The following is a 26,339-nucleotide window of genomic DNA, read 5'->3' on the forward strand; positions in this document are numbered from 1 at the left end:
TCTGCCAGGATCAAAGATGAAAGAAGGAGGAGGGAAAAAAACAGACAACTAGACCCGCAATCGTGTAATGATCTGGGTTGTAGTGTAGAATTAATATATAATTGCATTTTTAAAAATTGTGTTCGCCTCTAGAATCAATGAGATAACAGTGCATTTTCAAAATAAAGGACCTAGTTTTTACCCTTCTTTTCTCATTTTTTAAAATAAAATAATAAACTATATTTAAACAGGTTCATTTTAGATTCAACGTATAGCAACAACGGCGATAATTATTAGCAATTTAGCAGTGTGCTGCTATCCTCCCCAGCTTTATCGATAAAAACTAATAAGTAATAAAACAACATTAATACAATCAAATTCAATTCCAGGCTCACACTGCATGATTTCAAAAGCAATTCCCGCCTTACCCTTTATGTGTGTGTGTGTGTGCAGTCCTATCTCCTGCATCGTGCAGTATAAATGGAGTTATATATAATATCTAGAAGGCCTGTTGGCCCTGGCTGCTGTGCTGCACTCAGCTCTCTAGCTGCTCTTGTCTCTGTATAATCCTCCTCCTCATGAATACATTAACGCCGGAGCCTTAAACTCAGCTTAGCTGGGGGCTCAGCGTCACAGCACATCCTATTACCGACTTTAAATCATTAATGTGACATCGTTTTCACTCAATTTCCAAACACCCACGGTTTGAAGAAAAAAAAAAGCTGTATATTTGAGCCGAGGCAGTGCAGGCAGAGGGCCGTGCTCACAGTCACGCCAGGTGCTCGTTCACGCATTCAAGTTTTGTTGTTTTATTTTTTTCAAGCGATCCACGGGCTACTGGGCCTGCGCAAAAACTTTGAGCAAATTAAATCAGAAAAATAAGCAGGCATTCAAATGTAAATATGTGCTCATTGTAATAGTTTCCCCTCTTTGGTCTGAGCTATTGTGATGGAAATACCCGCTAGATATAAATGTGGTTTAAGCTGAGCAAACTCCTACAGTACACCTTAGGGTGTGTGTGTGTGATTTAATCTGAGTATAGCCACTGTTTGCTTCCTCCAGCATCTCACGTACTGCTGACAATAAAGAAAAAAAAAAAGGGGGGGGGGGGATCTGAATCCCCTCTCTGCTCCTCAACTATTCACACATAAACCTTTTCTCAGATTTTACCTCCAGGCCGCCTCTGAAAAATTCACAAAGCCCAGAAGGAAAAAAAAGAAGTCGTCCTCTTAATGTAGGAGTTGTGGATCTTCCCCCATCCTGCCTCTTTATTGCATCAAAAGGGTCTCTGTGTGTGTGTAGTTATGGTAATTACCAAAGCACGTAAAATCATCTCCTTGGAGTGCATTTAACTGTTTTCACGCACAGCGCGTCGAGCCGGGCTGTGGAGGGGGTTTAACATATGGACACAGATGGGGGGGGACAGTGCTTTAATGGGCGCCCTGAGTGGGGTTTTGTGTTTTTTAACCCTTCAGAAGTGGAGGCACGAACATCCCCAACCTTCTTAAGCGAGCATCAATTAAAGATTTCACTTTTAAAACTGGTGACAGCAGCACAGCCAGCACTCTGACAGGCCGGGGAGGCTTATATGGACACTGCGAATATAGGCTACTCTTCTTTTTATGATTAGCACACACACACACACACACACACACACACACACACACACACACTTCATCACTTACACCCCCCCTCCAGCCCGTCTCCCCGTGTTCCCTTGTTGTGCTTAATTAGGTTATCAGGTTGCTAGTGGGCCATGATTCTTCTCCACGCCTCCCAGCTGGCCCTCTGATTGGAGGGGCAAGAAGGTGGACTTGGCATAATTAACACGTTGTTATGGAGATGATTGAATCGTTTGGCGACACATGGGCTCACATTAAGCCACTTTAGAAAGAGGAATGAAGAAACGTCGACACTACCAGCACTACTACTACTTTAAAAAGTTGTCTGTCTGCTCGTGTGTTTATGCTGTGGTGTGTTCACTGCACTATACCTTAAAAAAGAGGGGGGAAAGTGGCAGTGTACATTTGTATGTTGGTGTGGGGAACCGTAAAGCCGTGTGAATGTGTGGAGGAAAAGAAGTGACCAGGACCAGGACAAGTTTTTTTTACTGAACACATTGCTGTCTTTATTAGAGCCTTGTCTGGCAGTAATACTGAAAAAAAGTGAACTTAGAACAGATGGTGGCAGCCCACGGCTTTTTTTCCCCTGTTTTTCTTTATTTCTTTGATATTTTTCTTCTTTTTTTGTGCGAGCACTGTGACTCTTGCTTTTCTGTGGCATGGATAACATCAATAAAAGAGACAGTAGGGAGAGGAAGAAAAAAAAAGAAATATACAACTTATATTACACTGTGTTATGAACAAAATATAAATCTATAACTCTATGTTATATTTACATAATTATCTTTCTTGAATTTTCAAGTTGAGATGGTAAGATATTTTTTTTTTGTTTACTAGTAATAATTCTCACTTTGTTTTGAGCTCCACTCATGACTTTGATTGTCTTAAATAATATCATCATCATCATCATCATTTTCATTGTCTTGATATGGGGACGGACCTTGCCAGCAGGGATGACTGATCTCTTAATGCCCCACCCAAACACCCACCCTCCTGATACGGTTTTAAAAAATGGACTTATTCATTTAGTCCCCTCTTTCCAGCATGGGGTTCAACAAAGGTGTGATAACAGGGGTGACTATACAGCAAAATTAAGACCCAGAAGCTTGTTATGTGGCATGTAGGAAACATCTAGAAGCGAGAATGTGACATGAAAACAGCACACCTGAAGAGCAGTCATGGCTCCTGTAGCATCGTGTGGAGCTCAAACAAAGCAAAGGGCTCCTGATGAAGATACTGCAGACCCACACGCGCACACAGTGGAACAGCCTTGGTGGATCGCAGTAAACACTGCTTTCTCATGATTAAAAAAAAAGTCACTGCTACCACAAAAAACAAAAACAACAACAACAAAACAAAAAAAATGTCTATATACAGGATTTTTTTTTCAAGAAACAAAAAGGACAGCATAGGATTTGTTTGGTTGTCATGATAATCTCTTCATTTGAAATGTGCCTGTATGTGTTGTATCTGCACATTTGGGATGTACTGATATATCGGTTGAATATATTATCAGCTAATATTGACCCTCGTTGACAGATATTGTCAAATAGGTTTTATTTGGATTAATTCTTTAAAAAAATCCAATAAAAGACTCTAAAACTGGTCAGGTGGTATCTCTTTAAAACAATTTCATTGCTTCACTGGTAAAAAAAAAAAAAAGACAAAGGGGGTGTATAAATACCCCCCACCCCAAAAAAATGTATATTTATATGTATATATATATATACATATATATATATAAAAATGGCCGATATATCGGCCTAATATCGTTATTGGCCGATATTCAATCCTGCTAATTTCGGGATATTAACAAATAAGACATCCTTTATTCTGAATGTTCAAAAAATGTGTGATGAAGATCTGAAAGACTTTCAAACAGGTCAGTATATTTTTGTACAAAAGAAAGACACTGAAAAAATATTGGTATTGGCTGTCAGCTACATTATAAACATCAGTGTTGGTATTGGCCCAGAATTTCATCGGTGCATCCCCCAGTGCGCACACGTGTGTGTGTGTGTGTGTGTGTGTGTGTGTGTGTGTGTGTGTGTGTGTGTGTGTGTGTGTGTGCGTGCGTGCGCGTGTGTGGATCCATGCCAAAGATGTTCCACTGTGTCGCCGTGAGGCAGCCAAACTAGTAAACGGGGACGGGTCTCTGTTCACAGAAAAAGTGACAAACCAAAAACATGTAAAAATTTAAAAAAAAAAAGAAGAAGAAGAGGAAATTCACATTATACATTATGATAATCATTACAAATAAAATTATAATAACAATATAAAATCATGTTCTTCTTCTCTGACTGCACAGAGTCTGAGTGCTTCTTAGAAATGGGTTCGGACATGATAAAAAGGGTTACGTCTTCAGTTCGGACGAAGGCTGGCGTCCATGTCTTTCAGTCCAGCTCACCCGCCCGCACAGGATTAATAGGAGGGGATCAAAAATAAAATAACATAAAATAAAATGCAAAACAAAGCAAGGTAAAATGACAACTTTTTGTTTAGATCTAAATACCTACCAGCTAAATAGAATAATGCTTCATTGACTGTTTCATATGGTCATAAAAACCCAATAAAGAGGAGAAAAATAAATTATACTGTACATAACTTACTAAACTTAGGAAACGTTGACCATCCTTATAATTATTGTTAATAATATTATTAGACTAGAGGCAGTTTGAAGAAAAATAATAATAAAATACAGTATTCAAATACAAACAGAAACACTGACTGGCTGACTTCACCTCAGCTCCGCCCACTGCAATACAGCAGGACAACGTTGATTGGAGGGTGGGGGGTTAGGAAAACACTGGACAGAACACAGTGTGCGTGTGTGTGTGTTACAGGAAATAACAGCAGCAGCATTAGTTGCCTGTCTTTCTGCAGTATTATTAGCTTTCTTTTTGCGAGCGCGTGTGCAAACGTCCAATGGTGGAGCACACACACTGACACACACTCGCACTGTTGGGATGTTTCGATCGAAGTCGCACTGATGTGTGGGGTTTTTTTGCCCTGGACGAGATCGAGATAGAGGGATGGAGCGAGAAGGAAACCGGTGGATTGTCTCGCAACACAGTGCTTTTGTTTCTGCTCCGTGACGCCAGAGAGACTTCCCTTTGCTGCAACCCGCCCCTCCCCACACACCGAAAATCCACTCAAAGTGGGACAGTCCACTTTGTGCTGGTCAGTCCCGGCTGGACCGTCCCATTTGATTCCATGCGATGCAAGGAGGGGAGGGGGGGTTAGCGGGCGGTCACAAAAAAACACAAAGGGGGAGAAAAATTGGGGGGGATTGCTGACAGCACACTGCGAGGTTGAAGAAAAGATATCTTTTTGTTAAAAATAAATGTCTCATGTCTTTCAGGTGCTTTACAACAAAAGGGGAAAAAAAGAAAAGTCTCTTTTTTCTATTATTATTCAAACTTGTAGCACAAAAACAACAAATCACATTCACAAGCCACTTATTGGCACCGTGTACCTGAGTGAGAATATTATAGAACCAAAGAACAAAAAAAGCTGTTTTATTTTTAAAAATGTCTCTTGATAATAAACAGGTCCGCCATCTTAAAGTGTCATGTTAGCCTTTGACAGGTCCTCTGTTTTTCAGTTTTTCTTCAACAAACGGGACTAAAAGGTTGCTTTCTGAGAGCCATGTTGCTTTCTCTTCACTCGTGGCATTACACTCTAACACCTGCAGTACTATGTGGGTATTCCTCAGCGAGCTTCAGAACTGCCTTGGTCGTCTCTTCCTCCAGTCAGTGTGTAACAGTCAGTGTGAGTGACAGGTCCTGTGCTTCGGTTGATTGATCAAAAGATGCTGGTATCAGGACTCCGGGGGGAGAGGAAAGGGAGGGGAGTGGATCTGGCTCTATTAGAAGAGTCCATGTTAGTCGGGGGGGGGGGGGTGAAACTGGTTCCAAAGCGATTGGCAAAAGTGAAAGGTTTCTTCCTGATTGGTGGGGATTTTGTGAGATTAACCAGCGGTGATTGGCTTACAAAAAATCAAAACAAAACACAAAAAGCAGGCGGTGCTGATGCCGTCCTATTGGGTGATATGGTTCTCGTTATCGCTGGCGTAGTCGCCATCTTCGTCCTCGTAGTCAAAGTCGTCGTACACGTCGCCATTGCTGTCGTCTAGCCTGAGCTCCTCCTCCTTGATTCGCGGCCCCTCCCCCTTGAGGCCAGGCATGCTGGGGTTCTGGTGGTGGTTGGCGTTGGGCTCGGGGCTGCTGGACATGCTCGAGTGCTCTGAGGGCATCTGGGGTGAGGGCATCCCCGCCATGGATAGGGCACCTGGGTAAACGACGCCTGCAGAGGACAACGGCAGCTGACCCTGCTGCCTGCACGCACAGAGGAAGAAGGCTGTCAGCACATTAAATGCAGCGCTCGCAACACTTTTGAAATCACATAAATGTTGAGATCCCTCCCTGAATGGTGACTCTCTCTCTTTGAGCCATTAAGAAAATTATTACACAAATGGGGAAAAACTAAATCCCTTTCATATCTGTGTGGTAAATATAAACCTACAGCCTGTGTGCTGTTAGCTTAACTTCTCATTAAAACTGGAATTGAGAGAAAACTGACAGTTTGACGTCTTCAGTCTTTTCTCAAGCACCAACAGTGATTCTTAAAGCATCACGTCTGAAACCTCTGACATTTACAGTCAGCGTGTTTATAACCTGAGTGCGTGTTCTCAGCTAAACACTCAGAAACAGCTCTTACTTTCTAAACACAATACTGCACTTGATGTGGATGAAACCTCATGGCCTGACCCACACAGAACGCATGATTTATCCTGATGTGTTTTTTAGAACAAATGTTTCTTTTTTTCAGAGAAGAAAAAAGAATTAAACTGCATTCAGTCTGTAATGTTTGGATTCTACATCCATACTTTACACATCTGGATATCCATGTGCATGTGTGGTCACTTAAGTATATGGCCAAACTTTAATGCAAATGGCTTCGCCATGTACGCACAACAGAAAAAAGCCACATTTGTAATTTTTACTCTCTGCTAATAATATTGTTATTAGCAGAGAGGTATGTTTATTCAAATAATGGTTTATGTTTCATGCAGGAAGACAAAACTGATTTATTTCTCTCATAAGATTTTTGGAACAATGGTTTGATTCATCGAGAGAGTTGTTGTAGTTTTTTGTTGTTGTTTTTTCAACAGCCTTTAGTTTCAAAATACAGGATCTAAGCATATAAAATTAATAACATTAATACAACTGTAAAGGGACAAACAAAATCTTCCTATGGGCAACCATAGGGTTCAATTCTAAGTGGATAAAACCATATAAAGCATATAAAACTGTAGCTGTTGCTTCTCTTGACTCATGATTTAGGAAAATAAAAAAATCAAAAAATCAACTCAAAAGGTAATATCCAAAAAAACCATCCAAACAAAACTGTGCATTTTGTGCTTATTATCTCATAACACTCACTGTGACCCCTTGTGAGAAAAGTAAGCCTGCATCCTGTAGTTTAATTTCTGATATTATTATTATTATTATTATTTAAAGGACTGTATTTAAAAACACTGAAAATAGGAAATTTAAATCACACTAAAGGAGAACACCTCCTGCTTCTGTTTATAACTAATTCAGCATCTTGTTGTCACGCCTGTTCCGACACAAAATTCAATTTGTTAAGGTGAGGGGGGGGCCTCGCTGCAGGTAGGCCGCAAACAACAAAAGGAAATTATGCAATTATGCGCTGACTTGCTTTCTCCAAATTTCTGCTGCGATCTTTTTTTTTGTTAGTAATTCATTAAAAACTGAAAGATTGATTGATTTTTTTTTAGGCATTTGATGTGACAGGAAAACAAAGAAAAATAAACAGTAACTCGTTTAAAATATGAAGTACAAAGTCAAACCAAAAAAAAGTAATTGTTAATCCCTGTTTTCTTACTGGAGAAAAAACAACCAACAAACAAAGAAAGCCAACCCACTCACCCCACACTGAAGTACTGTCTCATTTCCTGCCTGCGGGACCTCATGATGGCCTTGTACTCGCCGATGCGCAGCTTCTTGCCATCCACCAGGCAGGTGCGTTTGGGCCGTGGCTTGTACTTGTAGTCGGGGTATTTTTCCAGGTGCTGCTTGCTGAGCCGAGCCTGCTCCTCGTAGTACGGCTGCTTCTCCAGGTTGGTCATGGCTTTCCAGCGTGAGCCTGCACACACAGAGCATGTATTGTTAGGGATGGCTGCGTGTCTTTGGAAAAAATAAAATAAAAACAGGCAGATGGGGGGTTTCCAAAGAGAGCTTTTGTCTAAGGGAGGAAACGTGTAAAACTGTGAAATGTGATCATAGAGCAAGACGACAAATAACAGCACAGAGATGAACGATAATGAAAAGCTGGCATCGATGTCGCTGCACTGTGAGCGCCGCTGAGATAATGTTGGACGTTTCACCCGGAAAGAGAACGCATAGAGCGCTAAAGGAGGTTAATGAGGGGAGCAGCGGGGACGACAGGTACTCATCTCAGCTAATGAGGACTTCACTTAACCTGCTGTCATCTCTCAGCTCAGTTTCTGCTTGCAGCATCAGCGCCCTGCATGTGTGTGTGGGTGTAATCTTGAGTATGTCTTCCCCCTGTGTGTTTCATATCTGGTCTGAATTTGCACTTGACTACTGTATGTTTAATGGTTAAAAGCTGTCAGCGCTCGGCTGTTCGCTCTCTCGGTCTTTCTCTCTCTGTTTTCTGCGATCTGTTAGCAATCGAGAGAGAGGGAGGGAGGGAGAGGGAGAGAGAGGAGGCTTATTAAAACCAGATTTCCCTGTGTTATAAAACGCTTAGGAGCTCTTTAAAATGTCAGGGCCGATCCCGGCGGTCTGGGGGAAATGTCAGGCGGCCTCGCGCTGCTTGTTTAATGCATAATGAATTATATCATCATTTGTCGAAGCTGTGCTCTCCCTAACCGTTCATTAACAGCACTTACACAATGCCACTGCTTGTAAGGAAATCACAATTAGTGTATGTGTGCGAGTGTGTGTTTAAGAAAGTGGAAAATACAACTCACACCGCTCTTCCTTTCTCTAGGGTTATTCACATGAGAGGGTGGAGCAAAGCCACTTGTCATTCACACCGTGCGAGTGTAGGTGTGTGATTTTTACCAAGGATCTTGCTGATGTTGGAGTTGTGCATGTCGGGGAAGGCCTGGAGGATCTTTCGCCTCTCGTCCTTGGCCCAGACCATGAAAGCGTTCATCGGCCTTTTGATGTGCGGCTCGCTGCTGCTACGACCCCGAGACTCTCGGAATATCCTGGAGTCTGACACGCTGGGAGAGCCTGGGGAAGGGAACCAGGGTGTCAAACGTATACAGAAAACTGGACAAGTTTTGTTCATTAGACGAGCTAAAATGCTGGGAATTTTTTTTCATGGGCGAGAAAAATCTGTTGCTCATTAAGCTAAATAAATATCATAAAAATCATTTTTCTCATATTATAAAAAAGTCTGACTGACTCACTGATCACACGTTTGGGAGGACAGCGACTACACAGAGTTTTACTCTGTATGCTCAAGTTCATAGAAAGGTAACGGTTATTTTCTCTTTTATTCAGGAAAAACAAAAAACAAAAAACTTAATTATGAAAATTATTGATATCATTAAAAGTCTTTCAAATCTTCATTACTCTGTCGTGGAACAATCAGTGAGCGAAATATCGTGGTGAAACAGATAAACAGCAAATTGGTAAACATGACCTCATTTGCAGGCAGGCTGATATCAGTTAATATAAATATTTGGCAGATATACGGTACCAGCCCTGGAAGACTTTCATCTTCTTGTCATCGTTCATCAACACTCACAGCCTTTTTCTCAGTTTAGTGACTCCATGCATAAACTGTGTGTGTGTGTGTGTGTCTGTTTCCCTACCGTCAGAGTCTCCACTCATGGTGAAGTCCAGCATGGCGTGGCTGAACTTGTTCTCGGCCTGCTGCTTCAGCTGTTGACTCAGACTCTCCAAGGCAGCTTTGTCCTAAACAACACAAACAGTTCACAGTTGCAGTCGGTCAGTGACTGAGTCAGGGAATATGTGAATGAATGAAACCACAAACCTGCAGTGATGCCGAACAATTTCCTTTTGCACCCACAACAAGTCATTCTTGTGACTGACTCTCTGTCTCTGATTTCATAACTATGAAAAGCAACGACTGTCTAATGTTTAAATGTGTCACAGTTTCAGTGACCGGAGAAGCCGACTCTCTGTCGAGAGATGAGAAATTCAGGAATATTCCTCATACTCGCCTTTGATCTGAAACAAATCTGTTTATTTATCGTTTTTCTATCAATACAGAGGCTGCAGACAAATGACGGTTGTAATTTAAGTAGAAAGGCAGTTTGTGTTTTGGTTCATTTCAGTGTCAGTTTGTGGAAGCATCAAATTGTTTGAGTGCGTTATGCCCGCATGTTTGAACACACATCTGTGTGTATTGTTTGCATGTGCAAGAATGTTGATTACATTTACTCCTATCTGGATGTTTGCCGCTTTGTGTGTACACTGCATATTCTGTGTGTACAATGGATTGTGTGAGTGGGCTTGTGTGTGTGGCAACTCCTGGCAGCCACCTGCGAGAGTGGAGTGCTGCGGCTTGCCTCTCTCTTGCAGAGGCCCCCAAGGGTCGACGCATTAGAGAGAGAGAGAACGAGAGAGTGCAGCACAGACGAGAGCGAGGCCACGCCGCACGGCCCCCTGGGTATTTATTACAACCAATAAAAGGCTGATTTACTGAGCATTTACATGCTTAATGCAAGCAGCCGGCACACTCTGCGCTAGAACTTGACTGCAGACGAGCACACACGCTCGCACACACGTACACAGAAGCGCACCAGCGCGAGCGTTTTACAGTTTAATTATACGATTAGGAGCGCTACCCAAAACACTGTCGTCTTCTAAAACAACCTTCCAAAAAGTGTCCCTCTCCATTTACATGTGACCCTGGCGAGCTGGCTGGCTAGATGGAGGGAGGGCAGAATGATAATGAAATGCATTTTCTCTGTTTTTAGTCCAATAGAGTTTAATTGTTAGCGATAATTTCCTCCCCAGATTGGAATAAATACTGCTAAAAAGACAGGAAGGGAAGCGGGAGAATAAAAGCCAGAGGCGCGCAGCGAAACATGTTTTCGCAAGCCTTTTAAAAAGTATTTTATTTGGAATTTTGTATGTTTTTATAAACGCTCAATAACCTGCCAATGGGTTGGAATTATCCAGCCATTCTGCATGCAAATCAGAAGTATTTAAAGAACCTTCCTCATTTCGCACAAATGAAAGCCTCATTCAAACTTTCTTCCACAAAAAAAGATAAGAGCACAAAGTGTGCTTCTTACTTTTAGATCATAAGATTAAATGTGCTGTTTCGAATGGTTTTATGCCATGTGTGTGTGTGTGTGTGTGTGAGGCAGAGATGGAGATGAACAGGCAGACCGAGTGGATGACAGCCTAGTCTGACATTAAACCCCAGTATAGTACATGAGAAACGTGGATTGAATGGCTGACACTGGAGCCAAGACACAAAGTAGCGACAAAACTAATCCTGTGTGTGTGTCATGGATGACTCTGTTGTATGTGAACGGCGGGAGCTCGCCTGTTTCACACAAAGCCAAAGGGAACAGGAGTCAAGGTGAGCGTGTGAGGATGCAAACGAGTTATGACTTACAAAAAAATATTCCCAGTGCCGAAACTAAAAATGTTTTATAGTAACAGGATTGCATGTCAAAAAAAAAAGAAATGTAAAACAGAAATAAGAATTTCTTTCAACAATTCTCCCGTTATTATTAATAAGTAATTATTATATGATTCCACAGTACAACTGATATAAAAAACTTATAATAACAGGAACTTGAACTGATCTAACGAGACATGAAAAATGTCAGTGTTTAAGCACCTAAATGTCTCCACGTAAGGAACAAACCGTAAAATACGTTCCCTTACTCACTGGTATAATTATCATATTTCCAGTTCTCACTGGTTATAGTCATGTGTAATGCAGTATGTTACTATCTGTGTACAATGCAGAGATCAGTGTGGGTTAGACACTTTGAAATGTGTCACATCAAAGTAAAAAAAAACAAAAAGGAGAAAGAAAGAGAGGGATAGAGCTGTTGAATGTCAGCAGTGCAGATGCTTCCAGCACGCTGTTACCCTGCATGTATGCACCCGAGTGTGTGTTTGTGCGTGTGTGTGCACCAGCTGACTCCCAATGTGTTTAACAAATAACCACAATTTGGCCACGCTGCCGAGGAGCCGGCGCCGTCATTTCACATTACCGTCTCCTTGACGCTCTGCTCTGCCACACACACACACTCACACACAGCCCTGCAGTGCGCCTTACAGACACACTCATTACCTCTGAGATGCCTCTGGTTTTACCTTATCTGGCCCTGTTTAGCTTCAACACATTTCAGCGAGAGCATTGTACACCGATTTACCTCCTACATAGTGCAGCGAGGATGGCATATGGCACGACAAATTATTACACGCTGACAATGAGACGGTACAGCTTGTGATGACTTTGGAGAGTCGGGTGGATTTACAGTATGTGTTCAGTCCCAACAATTCAGATTTTTAATTTTTTTCCTGGTTTAAAAATGTGTATTTATTTGTAAGAATCCACATACACTTTTAACTTAACTGAACACTTTGCCATAGAAATGAGGTCATAACTTTGATTTAGTGTGACCCAAAAAAAAAAAAAAACCATTAACAAAATGAAGAAGTAAAATAAAGCCCATCATGTTCTGTTACGTAGATGCAATTTTAAGTGCTTTACCTTGTCTGAGCGGCCGTTGTTGAGGCTGAGGTTGCTGACGGCTGCCACCTTGGCATCCAGCACCTGCTGCTCTCTCTTCAGCTGCTCCTTCATCTGCCGAGCCTCGGCGAAGGCCTTGGTCACCGCCTCGTGGTCGTTCAGGTAGGCTGTCGAAGACAGCGACGACAACAAGTCTGCTGAGGCGCAAAGACGGCAAGAGACGGAGACACACGCACACAAACACACACGCAGAGGACAATCAATTAATGTGGATAATCATTAGTGAGTGAATATGTAGGTGGGACTCATGTTGAGCATCTTCATCTCCTTTATTTCCTTTACAAGAAAAACACTGAATAGCATTTTGCTTTAACAGTTGAGCTCGGACGGGAAAATTAATATGTCTTGAGCGTGTGCTTGTTTATTTTTAGGAACCTGGCAGGAGGTTTTTCATGCAGAATAAATCTTCTTCTGAACCGTGAGGTAAAGACATTAACATACACTTGATGAGGGGACTTTGCCAGAGCATCTGTGTATGCCTCTCTCTGTGTGTAGACTCGCACACTCACACAAACTGACCATTTGACTGTTGAGCTGTGGATGTGAGTCAGAGAGCGCCCCTAGGTAGCCTTGTTGCAAGCTGCCCACCACCTCCCACCTGCCATCAGCCTTAAATACACACACACAGCCACTCTAAACCACTCAATATCCTTTAAACGACATTAAAACTCACTTTCGCACATCTGACGGCTGTGACTCTTTTCATCTGAGCCCTCATAGTCCTGCTTTGAAGAGAGGTGGCCACACTCTTATTACAGCTAAAAAGTCCTGCTAATTTTCCCAGTTGTGAACATCTGCTCCGCAAAGATCAGATCTCCCCACTCCTTCTCACTGCCTATTACTCGTATTATTTCTGCAGCTTAGCTTCTGATGAGGCATCTGCTCTGTGTGCACTGCTATCGCCTCTCCCTATCAGTCGGGTAGGTTCTTAACAAAGAGCCCCGGCTGGCTTATGAGGCCTTTATCTGCGCTAATCCGCACCGCTAATGCCATCTCAGGCCAGATTACCAGCTTCAGATTGGTAATGACAGAGCTGTGAACTCTTACAGAAGTCATAACCGGAAAATCTGGATGTGGAAAAAAAAAAAAAGAAAGAAAAGAAAAGAGAAAAAAAGGGTAAGGGGCAGCAGGGTTGGGAGGGGATGGAAGAGGAAGAAGACAGAGGGTGATGGAACTGGGTGGCGGTCAATTTTAATCTGGAGTCAAAAATGGGTTTTTTTTCGTGCCTACAATCGTGTTCGTCGCCTAAACTGACTGCAATGCCAGACATCCAGACAAGTAGATGTGACCCAGATAGAGGGGTGGGGTTGGAGGGGGGTCTTGCTCCCTCGGTCAACTTTTTTCTGAAATCTCTACAGACAAGTGTGATACATTTTAGACCACACACACACAAAAAAAAAAAACCTCATGCAAGAGGTCAGGGGGAGCTGCAGCGCTTTATGACAGCGACAGAGACGAATGTGTGATCGTGGTAGAAGTTACAGGAGCTGACAGCACTTCAGTTCAGTTTGAAATGAGGAGATGGACAGACAGACGAAGAGGCGGAAAGAAGACACATGCCTCAAGCTTGATAGGTGTCAGAATTTGAAAGGAAGCAGGACAGTAGGGCGGATATGAGCAACAGACAAATCCAAACTCACGCATATTGAAGCCTTAAAGAAAAAAAAGTCGACTTTCTCCAAACTTTTTCGTGTTGAACTGTATTTGATTTTTAGCTCCAACATGTAAAAAGTACTTTTGTTTAATTTTTAGCTGTTTGTGCTCGAGATTGTTCTGATTCATTTTTGTTCGGGAAGCAGCAAAATAACACGGAACAAGCTTTCAGATAGCGATGTAAAAATAAAAACAGCATATCCCACAGGAATATGGTGGAGCAGAGAAAGAAAAAAAAGCTCATTTTATGATTTCTATAGTCTTAAAGAGTTGACCTGAGAGCAGATGACTGAATTCAAATAACCTGAAAAAGGCAGACATAATCTGCACCATCCTGACAAACAACTCGCTTCCACATCAAAACAACCACTTCTCGACTCTATCCCAATTGGTCTGCTCCTTCCATCCCCGATAAACTACGTAACAGGAATCCCAATGCGGCTGTGAGTTGTAATAGCAAACGCTCCGGCGACCGGCTAAACTCAGTGGCAACAGATGGGACCATGAGCTGCAACATAACTGGGATCTGACACACTCGTCCCCACGCTCAAATAATTCAACAGGGATCACACACAAACTTTAAACACTGTAATCCATTTTTCTGAACAAAAAACATCTGGGACTGAAAATCCACTAATCTGATATTAAATCCGCCGATTTGTTGAAAAACAGTGAGATTAGCCGGGAAGTCGGAAAAACTGCCTATTGCACAGGAGGAGGAGGTGGTGGTGCTGGGATTGTGTTTCTGTGCGAGTGTGTGTAAGAGCCTTTGTGTGCGTCTGAGTGAATGTTTGAGTGCGTGTGCTGTCATTGTGTCATTAATGCTGGGTGTTTGCGCTGTCCCGGCTCATGTAAGAGGCTTGTCTAATCTCATTGGTGATACCTCCTGTCTGTCATGCACTCCTCTCTTTATTATTCCCCCGCTTAGTTGCATGGAGGGGAAAAAAAGTGCTAATCCTCATCTCTCTCTCTCTTCCCCCCCCCCCCTTACCTCCTTTCCCTCACTCCTCTGTCTCTTTCAGTCACTAATAAACACATAACAATGAAGCAGCCCCGCGGGCAAAGAGCGACATGGAAGAACAGCACAAACACACTAATTATAGCCCGTTACATATGTGTAATATTTGAACTATCAGTGGTGCGTGAAAAATGGATTAAGAGTACAAAATAGTGATTCATTTATGTCATATTTTGTACGTGTGCATATGGCCGGGTCTGATTATGGTACTGGCACTCGCAACAATGGCACCACTGCGAGAAGAACGCTATTCTTGTCATCAGAGCTATAACTGTTTTTCTAAAAGAAGTTTATTGTCGTTGTGGTAACAACTTCCAAGCACCTTTCACAGGAGAGCATTGAAATATATAAGTGCTTATGGAACTGTGGTAAACATCCACTGACAGCTTATTGGCAGGAAAAGAATTCATTGTTTAGATCAGGGACACCAAAACATGGCTATAAGTTACATTTCCTATACTTTAAATGGCTTTGCTACAAATTACATCGAAGGCTTATCAAGCCAACGGTATATTCTGGGGCATTCACTAACATCACTGAACGAGGCTCTGCTGGTTATTTTGAGGTTTCTTCCTGTAAACTAAGGATGGATGGACTGAATGGATTTGCCATCAGAGCTCCCAAACTGTGCAGCAGTCCCTCTGAATCACCACTCTGGTGAATCTCATGATACATTCTTTATTCAGAAAAGATTTTTTTTAATGAAAGTTGGACATTGTGACACTTTTTTCTTATCACGTTTTCTCGTGATTTGTTTGTTTATTTTATGATCCTGGGATGTTTTTATCACTTGTGGTTTTCTTTTGTTCTTTTTTGGAGTCTTCCTGCAAAGCACTATATCATTTTGTTAAATACAAATTTGATGAGTTAATGTTTATTTTTGGTCCATCAACCTATGAACAAGTATGTGGTTTAAATAATAAACATGCACAACCAAACTACTTTGTTCTAAACACTGAATACCCAACTTTTGGCCAGATAAAATGGCTTAGCTGGTCTGTGTAATCCTGTGTAAACATACCTGTAGTGAGTTCAGCACCTGTCCCAATCAATGTGGAAACTGGAGTACCAGTTGCCCCTCAGTCCAAGAAAACAGATATTTTGGTATAGGTTTAACTATTTTACATCTATGTAGGTGTCTAGCTTTGCAGGAGTATGACATCAGCACAGTGCAAACTGCTGTGATTGTTTTTTGTGTGTGTGTGCTGTGAATGTGTGAGCATTTAAATCCACTTACCAATTGAGCTGACTCTGGTCGGTGGTCCTCCAATGCTGGAGGGGGCAACGCTGTGCTTCATGGAAGTGGGGTCCAGCTTGTTCGCAGCAGCAGCAGCAGCCGGCACCTGTGGGGAAGTTGGGGGGGAGTTGGGTGACTTGCTCTCGGATGCCTTAGGCTTGGCCGACAGGTTCAGTGGCTGTGCACCCTCACTGTCCTGCAAAAACCAAAACAGCACAGTTTCGCCTGCTGTGACCACCGAAGGAATTTGGAAGCGGGAGGCGCGGGGCCCACCCTCGCCCTCCCCTCACCGAGACCACTTTCAATGGAGGTGTGCTAATCAAACGGGAGCCCATGCACAGCAATCTGAGGCAAGCCCGGGCGGGACGAATCACAAGGTGCATGCCACTGCCCCTTTCCAAACAGCTCGTAATAAGCGAAAAGATAAAACATAAAAATAACGGCACATACAAAAATAAATATTTGCATATTTTGGTGCGAACCACTGACATTCACATGCAAAATAACCGACTTCCTGTCACAGCAAACTCGACCTTCAAACAAGGCAGTTCATGCACGTGCACACTCCACATGCAGGCTCCGGCAAACATGCACTATGGTACTTCACATGCTAAAAACAACCAAACACACGAGGACGAGAAACACCTTGAACTCATTCGTAAAACTACAGTCTTTCACAGAGAAAAACACCTCCCTCAGACAGTCTTTAGAGGTGTGAGAGTCTTAAGACACTGAACAGAGGGCTGTCTGTCACTTCAATGTGCACTTGGTCCATTAGAAACGGGGGACCTTCATGGTCGGGAACATGCATGTGTGTGGGGAAAAGCAAAGAAGCCCTTTCTGCCTCACCCAAAAACGCACCCATAGCACCTAACAAACAATCAATACGATTCTTAAAGCAGCTGGTTTTTGAGGTCCATTTTGTTAACAATATTTATCAGAGATAAACAGAATCCCTCCACTTCCTATTACTCGTACTGCACAAACCTGGGCTGCAATTAAACCAGAGGAGCAGAAGGGGGCGCTCGTAAGATAGCCTTCAATTAATAGGAATTAATGGAGCTAAAATAATTTTTCTCAATCTGATTTTTATTTTTAGACCAAAGCCTCAAATTTTATTTCGCTATTTTAACTTTTTAGAAAATATGTCCGAGCTGAAATAGAATAACTTTATCTTCCTTAAAGGGAAACTTAGTTGTCCCATAAAAATGATAGCATTTTGCTAATGTGTGTTGATGGGTCATTAAGGTTAATAACACAAAACATAAAAACTAAAACATGGTTAAAATGACAGAGAACGACATGCGTACAAGAAGCAGCTGTTGGGGGAGGTTGACTGTGATCGCTATCATGTGGCTGCTCGTAGCCGCTGCACATTTCGTGAGTGAAATCAAAATGGTGCGTGCTGTTAAGTGGCTTGTGGTGTTGTGACACCCCAAAGATATTTGACAACAAATAAATGATGATCACCTTCTATTGGAAACAGAGACCATTTTTGGAGAAAAAAAAAAGTTTTTATCTTTTATCCTGTCTTCCTTCTCTCACCCCAACCGGTCGCAGCAGATGGCCCCGCCCCTCCCTGAGCCTGGTTCTGCTGGAGGTTTCTTCCTGTTAAAAGGGAGTTTTTCCTTCCCACTGTCGCCAAAGTGCTTGCTCATAGGGGGTCATATGATTGTTGGGTTTTTCTCTGTATCCATGAAGCGCCTTGAGGCAACTTTTGTTGTGATTTGGCGCTATATAAATAAAATTGAATTGAATTGTTCTGTACCATCTTCTGAGCGCCCCGCATGAAATCGGAAATCCAGACACTAAAAAAAACGTAAAGTATTCCTAAATTCTTTGATTCGATTAAATTCCCTCATCCATCTATCACTGTGTTGCTCGGCACACAGCAACATCCTCAACACAACAGGCAGCGCTCCTTAAGTAAATCGCCATGTGGACCACCACTGTTATCATGTTAACTGTCATGGCAACATCACCCCTGCTGATGACCTAATCCAATCAGGAGGACCCTTAGAAGGTCACATGACAGGAAGGAAGAATTGGATCGCAGAGGGGCCAGATGTACACAAACCACTCTGTGTAATTAAAACTCCACAATTAAAAGCCAGACACAACATGAGAGGATGGACGGCTTAACGGGTCAGCCAGCTAAAGGCGCACAACAGAGTCAAAATGAGGCCTACAAATACAGTTTCCTTGGTTGTTTCACAACATTCATCTTGTGTATACTTTGGAAAACAGGATAAAAGAGAAATTTTGCCATTACAGGTGTAGCAAAATTTAAGCCTTACAGCAGAGAGAATAGAGACATTATTTGTCCTTATTTTCTGGTCATTAGTCTAATTGCTGCTTAGGCAAAGTAGAAACTGGCATACAGTGGAAAAGAGAAACTGTTGTGTGTATGTGTGTGGTATATTCACTCATTAAGGCCGACTTTCCCTGATTGCCACTCCTTGAGTCTTACTAAGCCTTATGAGCCCCTCACAACTCAATTAAGCCTTTCCAATTAAGCCTCCCTACATGTGTACGTGTTCATGCATGTGCGTGAGTGTGTGTGCACGCAATGAGGCCTAACCGGATTGTCCTTCATTAGGAGGGGTGGGGTGGGTTGGGGGTGAGGGCTTTCTAAATAGATGGAGGACCCCCCAAAGATGCCTTCAGTGAGACAATGGGCTGGAGAAGATGAGGAGAGAAAGGAGAAAACTGAGGAGGATCTTCTCAATCCTGACCCACATTATGGTGGGCTTTGGCTGGGAACGTGTTTGAATATTTATTACAAATAGATAATGCCTATGCCTCTTGTACAGTGGATTGGGGGAGTTTCCCTTTGCGCCAAGCCAAATCCTGTGGTGGGAAGGTGGCCAACCTGCATTATGCCAGTGTGGAGGAATTAGTTTAGACAGTGGAGCTGAGAGGCTTGGACCGACTTGTTTGTGTGTGTGTGTGTGTGTGTGTGTGTGTGTGTGTGTGTGTGTGTGTGTGTGTGTATTTGTCCGCGCGTGCACGAGTGTGTGCGTGTGTCACTGTAAGACATTGTTCAACAAGCTCTAAATCTCATGACAGTGTGTGTGTGTTTATGTGTGTGAGAGGCCTCTAAAGCCTCTGAAAGGCTTGGAATCTTGAATTAATACAATTGCTTTTGTGTCTCTCTTGGCTGATGAAACAGTCTCCAGCTTTGAGACCGAAAACATGCAGAGTGACAGTGAGAGCCAGAGGGACACAGAGAGACAGAGGAGAAGCAGAAGGGGAGAGATAACACGTATAAAAGTGTGTGTGTGTGTGTGTGTGTGTGTGTGTGTGTGGGCTGTATTTCACTTCTGTGGATGCCGACATGTGAAAGCGACATCAGGGTTCTGCATCTTATCGCAGGAGCTGACGGTTCAATTAACAGGACAAGTGTGTGTGTCACTACAGTTTATCCCAGTCAGGCCTGCGTGCGTGTGTGTAGGTGTAGAGGGGTGTGTGTGTGTGTGTGTGGGGTGGGTGCTAAGGACAAGACCCTTAAATGTGCCTTTCACTCTTCATCTCTGCATCTCTCCTCTCTTCCGCATCTCTTTCTTCCCTTCCAGCTATAAGTGACTGTTCAGATATTAATTACACTGTCATAGTTTCCTGTGTGGCACACACTCAAATTAACTTGTTGATTTGTGGATTTTCTATCTGACTCCAATCATGCAGGAGTTTTGAAGATAAAACGGGCAGGAATATTGAACACAATATACTTCTATTATTTGAGTAAATGATTTTCATATATGCCCTCTTAAATAATGAAGCACAGTATTATGAGTTATAGCAAATTACTGTAGACCCCTGAGGGTCTCCTGAATGCACTTTAAGAAGCACTGTACGAGGCTATCAAGGTTTCACAAAGGGAATTCTGTACCCACTGATAATGCACATCGCCATTAAAAGGATAAATAAGCAATGTGCAGAAAACATATTACTACACAATCAAATAGTCTCAAATGGGGATGCAGTATTGAAGCAACCGGGTTACGTGTGATGCATTGAAACAACATTGTGTGGGTCTGTATGCATCTGAAGATCCACTCTTGCATATAAGAAAGCTGCATGTAATTGCAGCTGCAGTGATTTGACCGTGTGTGTGTGTGTGTAGGTTCTAGTTGGTGCCTAGCTCTACACCTGTGTGTGCATGTGTGCTTTTTTTTTTTTAATGTATGTGTGTTTGTCCGTGTATCACCAGAGGGTAAAGCACTTAAGCAGTGTGAGCCTGAGTCCAAACAGCTGTGAGCAGAGGCGGGCAGTGGGCCTTTAAATGACTAGAGACCTGAGATAGAGCCACAGGGAGAGCACACCACTGAAATATACATGTCACTTGACCAGAGAGAGAGAAAGAGTGTTAAAGGGAATCAGTGAGAGCACCTCAGTGGTCAGCCTGAAAGAGAGAAAGAGGAAGAAAGAAAGAAAAGAGAAAGAAGAAATCAAGAAAGAAAACTCTCCAAAGCACTTATCTAATGTTTGTGAACAGCTCTGTGGTCAGTCTGCGATTTTTCCTCTATGGAGACTGTCGGGGTCCGCCTTGGTCCACTCCCCAGTCAGCCACTCCCGCTGGACTGGGGAGGCCATTACGACTCCCTGCTTCTCCTCCACCACAGGCCACAGCACTTGCCTGTCTTCCATATATATGGTAATAACGTGTGTGACAGTGGGGGCAGGATGGCTGAGTGTGTGTGTGTGTGTGTGTGTGATGGAGATGTAGGGAGGGGCTGATGGACAAGGAAGTAGGGGTGCAAGCTCTGGGGTCAACCACATGCTTTAATATCTGTCATGAACCAGTCCTGTGTGTGTGTGTGTGTGTGTGTGTGTGTGTGTGTGTGTGTGTGTGTGTGTGTGTGTGTGTGTGTGTGTGTGTGTGTGTGTGTGTAAGTAAACACAGGGGTTGGAACAGGGCAAGAACAACGCAGAAATTAACAGAGACGAAGTTAGAAGTAGCAAAGAAGATGTGGAAGTGGAAATAAAGAGGACAGGAAGGAAAGAAGAGTTTAGGAAAGACAAAGGAAAGAAGGAAGGAAGGCAGAAGAAGAGGAAACCCGGAAGCTTTTATTTATGTGGCAACAAATGTGAATTCAGCTTGTCGAACTTGGTGGGATTTTGATAGTCTAGAATTACTTATAGACACAGTGCCTGTGTTTATGACTGACTATAACATTTATGAGGGTCACAGAGTGGACAGAGGGTGGTAGGAGGCATGGCTGTTTGTGTGTGTGTGTGTGTGTGTGTGTGTGTGTGTGTGTGTGTGTGTGTGAGAGAGAGGTGGTATGTGTCCCAATGGCCAACCAGATATTCATAGAATTCCACTTGGATGGTCACAAGGCTTCTCCTCGCCCCTATTGGGCAGCCAGCCGAGAAAACGGCAGAAGCACCAATACATCCTGAATTCCGACCAGATACCAGCTGGAAGTTTCTGATCAACCTTTGGTGTTTGAGGTGAACTGATCGAGGACCAAGTTGTACTAAGGTATAGAATGAGAATAGAATGAGAAGCAGATCGCTGCTTGGGGCACTTGTTTGATAAGAGAAAAAAAAACATAAAAATGTGTTTGCGACACTCGGGAACACATTTTTCAGCTCATGCACTGGAAGTCATTCACTCTCAGCTAGCGTGGTCACACTGGAAAGGCCAGCGTGTGCGCAGTTCGAGTAATTAGGCTGTTAAAGCCTTTTTGAGCATTAATTGACTGGATTTTTTTTTCTCCCCTGAATGAACTGGAAGAATTTACCCGACGCAGTAAGAATATTTCAACTACCATCAAGAATTTTTTTTAAAGAAATAGAGACTGATGCTGAATTGAGAAAATAAAACTTATGGAAAATACTTCCACAGACAGAAAGCTGAAATATTCCATTGACAGCTTTCTTGCAAACTTGTCGAAAAATAACACTTTAGTGATATCAGAGACAGGAATTTGAAAAGCAGATGTGATTGCTAATTAAAAACTTCAGGAATTAAATGTTATTTCCTAAGCTGTGGATTTTTTTTTTTTTTAAACATTCATGAAGTCGTGCTCGTTATTGACGAAGAAACCTTGTTAGCCAGCTTTCAAACCACAAAAACATGCGCACACACACAGATATGTTACATTTCTTCTTTCTTACCTTGGTTTTATTTGGTGGCGGGGAGCTGCGGACCTTGTCACTCTGTGAATGTGTGTTGGTGGGTGGCGAGTGCGTGCCCAGGTTGGCTTGGGGAGGAAGGCTGCCTCCATGCTGCTTGGCCCCAGGGGAAACCTGCATGGCTGCTAGCTGAGCAGCATACAACTGCTGCAAGGTCAGAGAGAGACAGGTAGAGAGACAGGGACGGGAGGGGGAGACAGGATAGAGGCAAGAGTTGGGTCGGTGGGACAGCAAGAAAGGGAGAAGAGAGGGGGTAAAAAGAGAGGGGAGGAGGAGGAGAAAAAAAGGAGAAGAAAGGATGACATGAATAAATGAATAGTCAAGACCACAAAAAAAAAAAAGAAAAGAAAAGAAAAAGGCGGCTAAAAAGCTCTGGAAGAAGAGGCCATTAGTGGCCCGGCCTCTGTTTGTGTGACAGAAAGATAGAGTGGGACATCTCCACTGTCAGCCCCCCTCCCACCCCATGGGAGAAGCGCTAACAGCCTCTCTGACAGGCCTCAAGACGGCCATGTCCCCTCCAGGTGCATCGTGGGAGAAAGGCAAACACTCTGCCTATCGAGGTCACGATGGCGAGCCCAGCTCTTGCTCAAGGTAAAAAAAAAAAAAAGTGATGATGGAGAAGGAGAGAAATTTGTGACGCTACATGCCAGATGGGACATGCCAGGAGTGTCTAGTGGCCCTGTGATGTTTTTAATGCGTCGACAATAAGATGCAAAAACAGACGCAAATGTCGTGAAATAGGTTTAAAATAAAGATAAATTGATTCAATAACTACAGTAGGAGGCAAAAAAAACCAAAACACTGTTTTCGTTATTCTTATTTATGTATTTAATTAATTTCCAATTAAATAAAAGCATTATGGTGTGAGCTGCGATGGTGCGAACATACTCTGGGATATTTATGCAATAGCATTGTATCACACAAAACAGTCTCTGGCCAGTATTTCCACAGCAACAGACACAGCATAATATTCACAACTTGGACGAAGCTTCAATATTCATAAATGCCTCTTTCTGTCTTTCTGCTCAAAATCATCCCGCAAAGCTCAATTACTTTCATGTTGGCTAATACAAATCTCTAAGACGCTGGTTTTGTGTTCCTCTGAATTGTTAGTGCTTCCTCTGAAGAGCAACATAATGGTTGTTTTTGCACGAAGTAACTGATGTGTTGTTTTTCTTTTCTTTTCTTTTCTTTTTTTTTTTGAATAGTTATAATTGTTATTATTTATTTCTGGTGGAATATTTTTCTGGAAGAAGACCATCCTTTTTTTTTTTTTTAGTTTAACTTCCGTCCTTCTGTTGGTGCTTGGCTGCCGGCCACCGGCGTCAAACAAAGGCCTGTTTATGCAAATGGACAAGGAAGAGATGCTGTCACTGCTGTTTCTCTCTCTCTGTCCATTTGTACCTCACTCTATCTCGCTTGACAGCCACATTAGCTCCTTCTCCTCTTTGCTATCTTAAAGTAAGACATTTATCTCTTTACCAAGGGGGAAAAAAACAGAGACATTCAAACTGTTGGCGTGCGCGCACACACACACACACACACACACACACTTGCACAGCGGCATACTTTTTGGAAGAATCTCATATTTGAATATGAAATAATCTCTTCATGACTGCCATTCATTCAAATGGTACAATATTTACTGTCCAACAATTCAACAGCAACGCAAAAGCATGTTTTCTACGACAGTTCTCTCTATCTTTTTCTATTACTTTTATTGATTTTCTAAACTTGTAATTTCACTCTAAAACAGATACCTGCCATTCCAAGAATTGCATTCAGAGGTAAAATAAATAAATAAATCAAAAATACTGTGAAAAGTAACTTCATCCCTGATAAACACTTTGGAGTTATGGAGGGAAAAAAAGGGCAATCCACATTTTTCACTGACTGTTGAGAGCCTTGCCCCCCCCACTCACTCTAAAGTGTAAGGCTCTCACACTTTACTGTTTGCTCCTGAGTAGTCTCTTGTAAGTGTAAAATACACATAAGCAAGTATTTCTTCTCTGATGAGTATCTGTATAGATTTCTCAAACATGAGTGAAGTGCATGATTGAGGTACATAATGTGCACTGGATGTATTGCTGCTGCTGTGAGTTCCAGGGACGCGGCACAGTTGACCAGCTCGCTGAGATCAGATCAGCCGGTGCTTGTTCATTGCTCTTCAATTAGCTGTACTGTAGCTCCTGCAAAGGAGGGGAAGGCGGGTGGTGTGGGGGTGGACTTCCAGCCGAGCATGAAAACCCCTCACCCCCCCCCCCCTTCCCTGCTAGCCAAACCCCCCCGGCGAGTGGACCACAGGCGGTGTGTCTGTGTGTGTATGTGTGTCCTGCCATATTCGGACCAGTGGTTCAAAGGCCTCTTTATTTACGGAGTGAATTGAGTTCCATTACAAGGCCAGCTCCCGTCACTCAAAGCCTGCTCAATGGGCCGGCGAGCAATGACACACACACACACACACACACACACACACACACACACACGGTACAGAGGGCAGAGGCACTGTGGAGCGTGCCCAGAGCGTAGCCACAACGACATACATGTCAACAAACAGGAAGTGACAGCGCAAAGCCCCCTGGGGTGACTAGAGGAGTGAACACACACACAGATTGGGGAGGGGGTGCAATTGCAGGATGAGACTAAGGAATTTGAAATGTCACTCACAACCCAGGCACACTGCTGAGCTGTACAGCCCTTCCCTATTTATGTCCCTAATCCCTTAATGTGAAACAAGCAATATGTCAATAGAATTTTTACATGTGTGTCTGTGTGTGTGTGTCTGTGTGTAGCCCGACCTCTACTGACATCAGGTGGGGAGGTGATGGGAGACTGCTGGTGTTCTCTGACTGAAAACATGGGGTCACTCTGTGGTATTAGTAGTACTGACACTATCTTGTGTGCATCTTCCCTGACACACACAATAAGCTGTGTCCATTCTCTTGTTTTGCTGTTTCTCTTGTCAGCTTAGTCACTGGGGATCTGTGTGTGTCTGTGAATCTTGGTCAATAATCTGCAGCCTTAGACAGATTACAAGCTTGCCTCATCTTTGTTGTCCGAGTACGCGGGCGCCTCAGAGCGGTCTGAGCTCTATTGTTTACATGGACATGAGGACTATTGTATAGATCTTAATGGATTCTTCTCTGTCTATCTAAGCGTGTTTTTTTCACCCCCACTTGTGGGTTGTTTTGGTACTTAGAGGCAAAAAAAAGAAGACAAGCCTCGGTAAAACTGATAATGAGTCAGAAGCGTCTGACACAAACGCTGTCCGATCTTTACGTCTTATCAACCTCTTCTTCGATTTTGCTTTCGAGCCTTTGTTCTTGTTTGGAAACCTATGTGAGATTGAACTACAATAAACTGAATAAAAACAACCCACACAGAGAGATTACTTCACCACAATATAGTGGTCAAGTTTAAATAAAATAACTACAATGCTTTCTTTAAACCTTGACAGCAAACATCTCAAGTATTTTGGCTATTTCTTTTTCTTTGTGCTCTCTTTAAAGTATTGAATAGAACGAAATAACCAATATTTAGCTTTTACTTTAACATCGCTGGGTTACTTAAAGTGAAAAATTTCTCAACAATGCAGTCTATACTTTATTTTGTAATTTCACCAGAATTTAAAGCCGGAATATAAAAACTGCCGCTCAAAGTACGTGGGACTTATACACCAAAATGTTTCTATGAACTCTATTTTCTATAAAAATCTATTTTTCTCTTAAGGGTTCAGAAGTTTTATCTGCTATCCCTGCTGCTCACGGGCTCACAGTGCAATCTCAAAAATAAATCTCTCAGCACCTCCGACACTGAAGCATCTGAGAAAACTGCTGTGTTGCTATCTGTCTTCCTTCCAGATAAGGTTTTGTAGAAAAAA

At 42.7% G+C, this 26,339-nt stretch overlaps 1 protein-coding gene across 18 annotated transcripts in view; it reads right to left on the minus strand.

The window, feature by feature from the left end:
• Positions 1-2,078: 2,078 nt before the first annotated feature.
• The window catches only part of sox5 (SRY-box transcription factor 5), a 259,298-nt gene continuing 235,037 nt past the window's right edge, over positions 2,079-26,339 (minus strand). For 15 of the 18 annotated variants that reach the window (XM_082511977.1, XM_082511984.1, XM_082511990.1 and 12 more), the window contains 7 exons: positions 22,442-22,606; positions 16,319-16,514; positions 12,372-12,547; positions 9,478-9,580; positions 8,717-8,890; positions 7,556-7,772; positions 2,079-5,938 (listed from right to left, as the gene is read on the minus strand). In XM_082511977.1, coding sequence (XP_082368103.1) covers positions 5,641-5,938; positions 7,556-7,772; positions 8,717-8,890; positions 9,478-9,580; positions 12,372-12,547; positions 16,319-16,514; positions 22,442-22,606 — 1,329 coding nt within the window. In that variant the 3' untranslated portion in view covers positions 2,079-5,640. The remainder of the gene's footprint in view (positions 5,939-7,555; positions 7,773-8,716; positions 8,891-9,477; positions 9,581-12,371; positions 12,548-16,318; positions 16,515-22,441; positions 22,607-26,339) is intronic. The other 3 variants (XM_082511985.1, XM_082511988.1, XM_082511976.1) reach the window with 2 other exon arrangements.

This window comes from Aulonocara stuartgranti (genome assembly GCF_965226115.1).
Source record: "Aulonocara stuartgranti genome assembly, chromosome: 17".
Taxonomy (NCBI): domain Eukaryota; kingdom Metazoa; phylum Chordata; class Actinopteri; order Cichliformes; family Cichlidae; genus Aulonocara; species Aulonocara stuartgranti.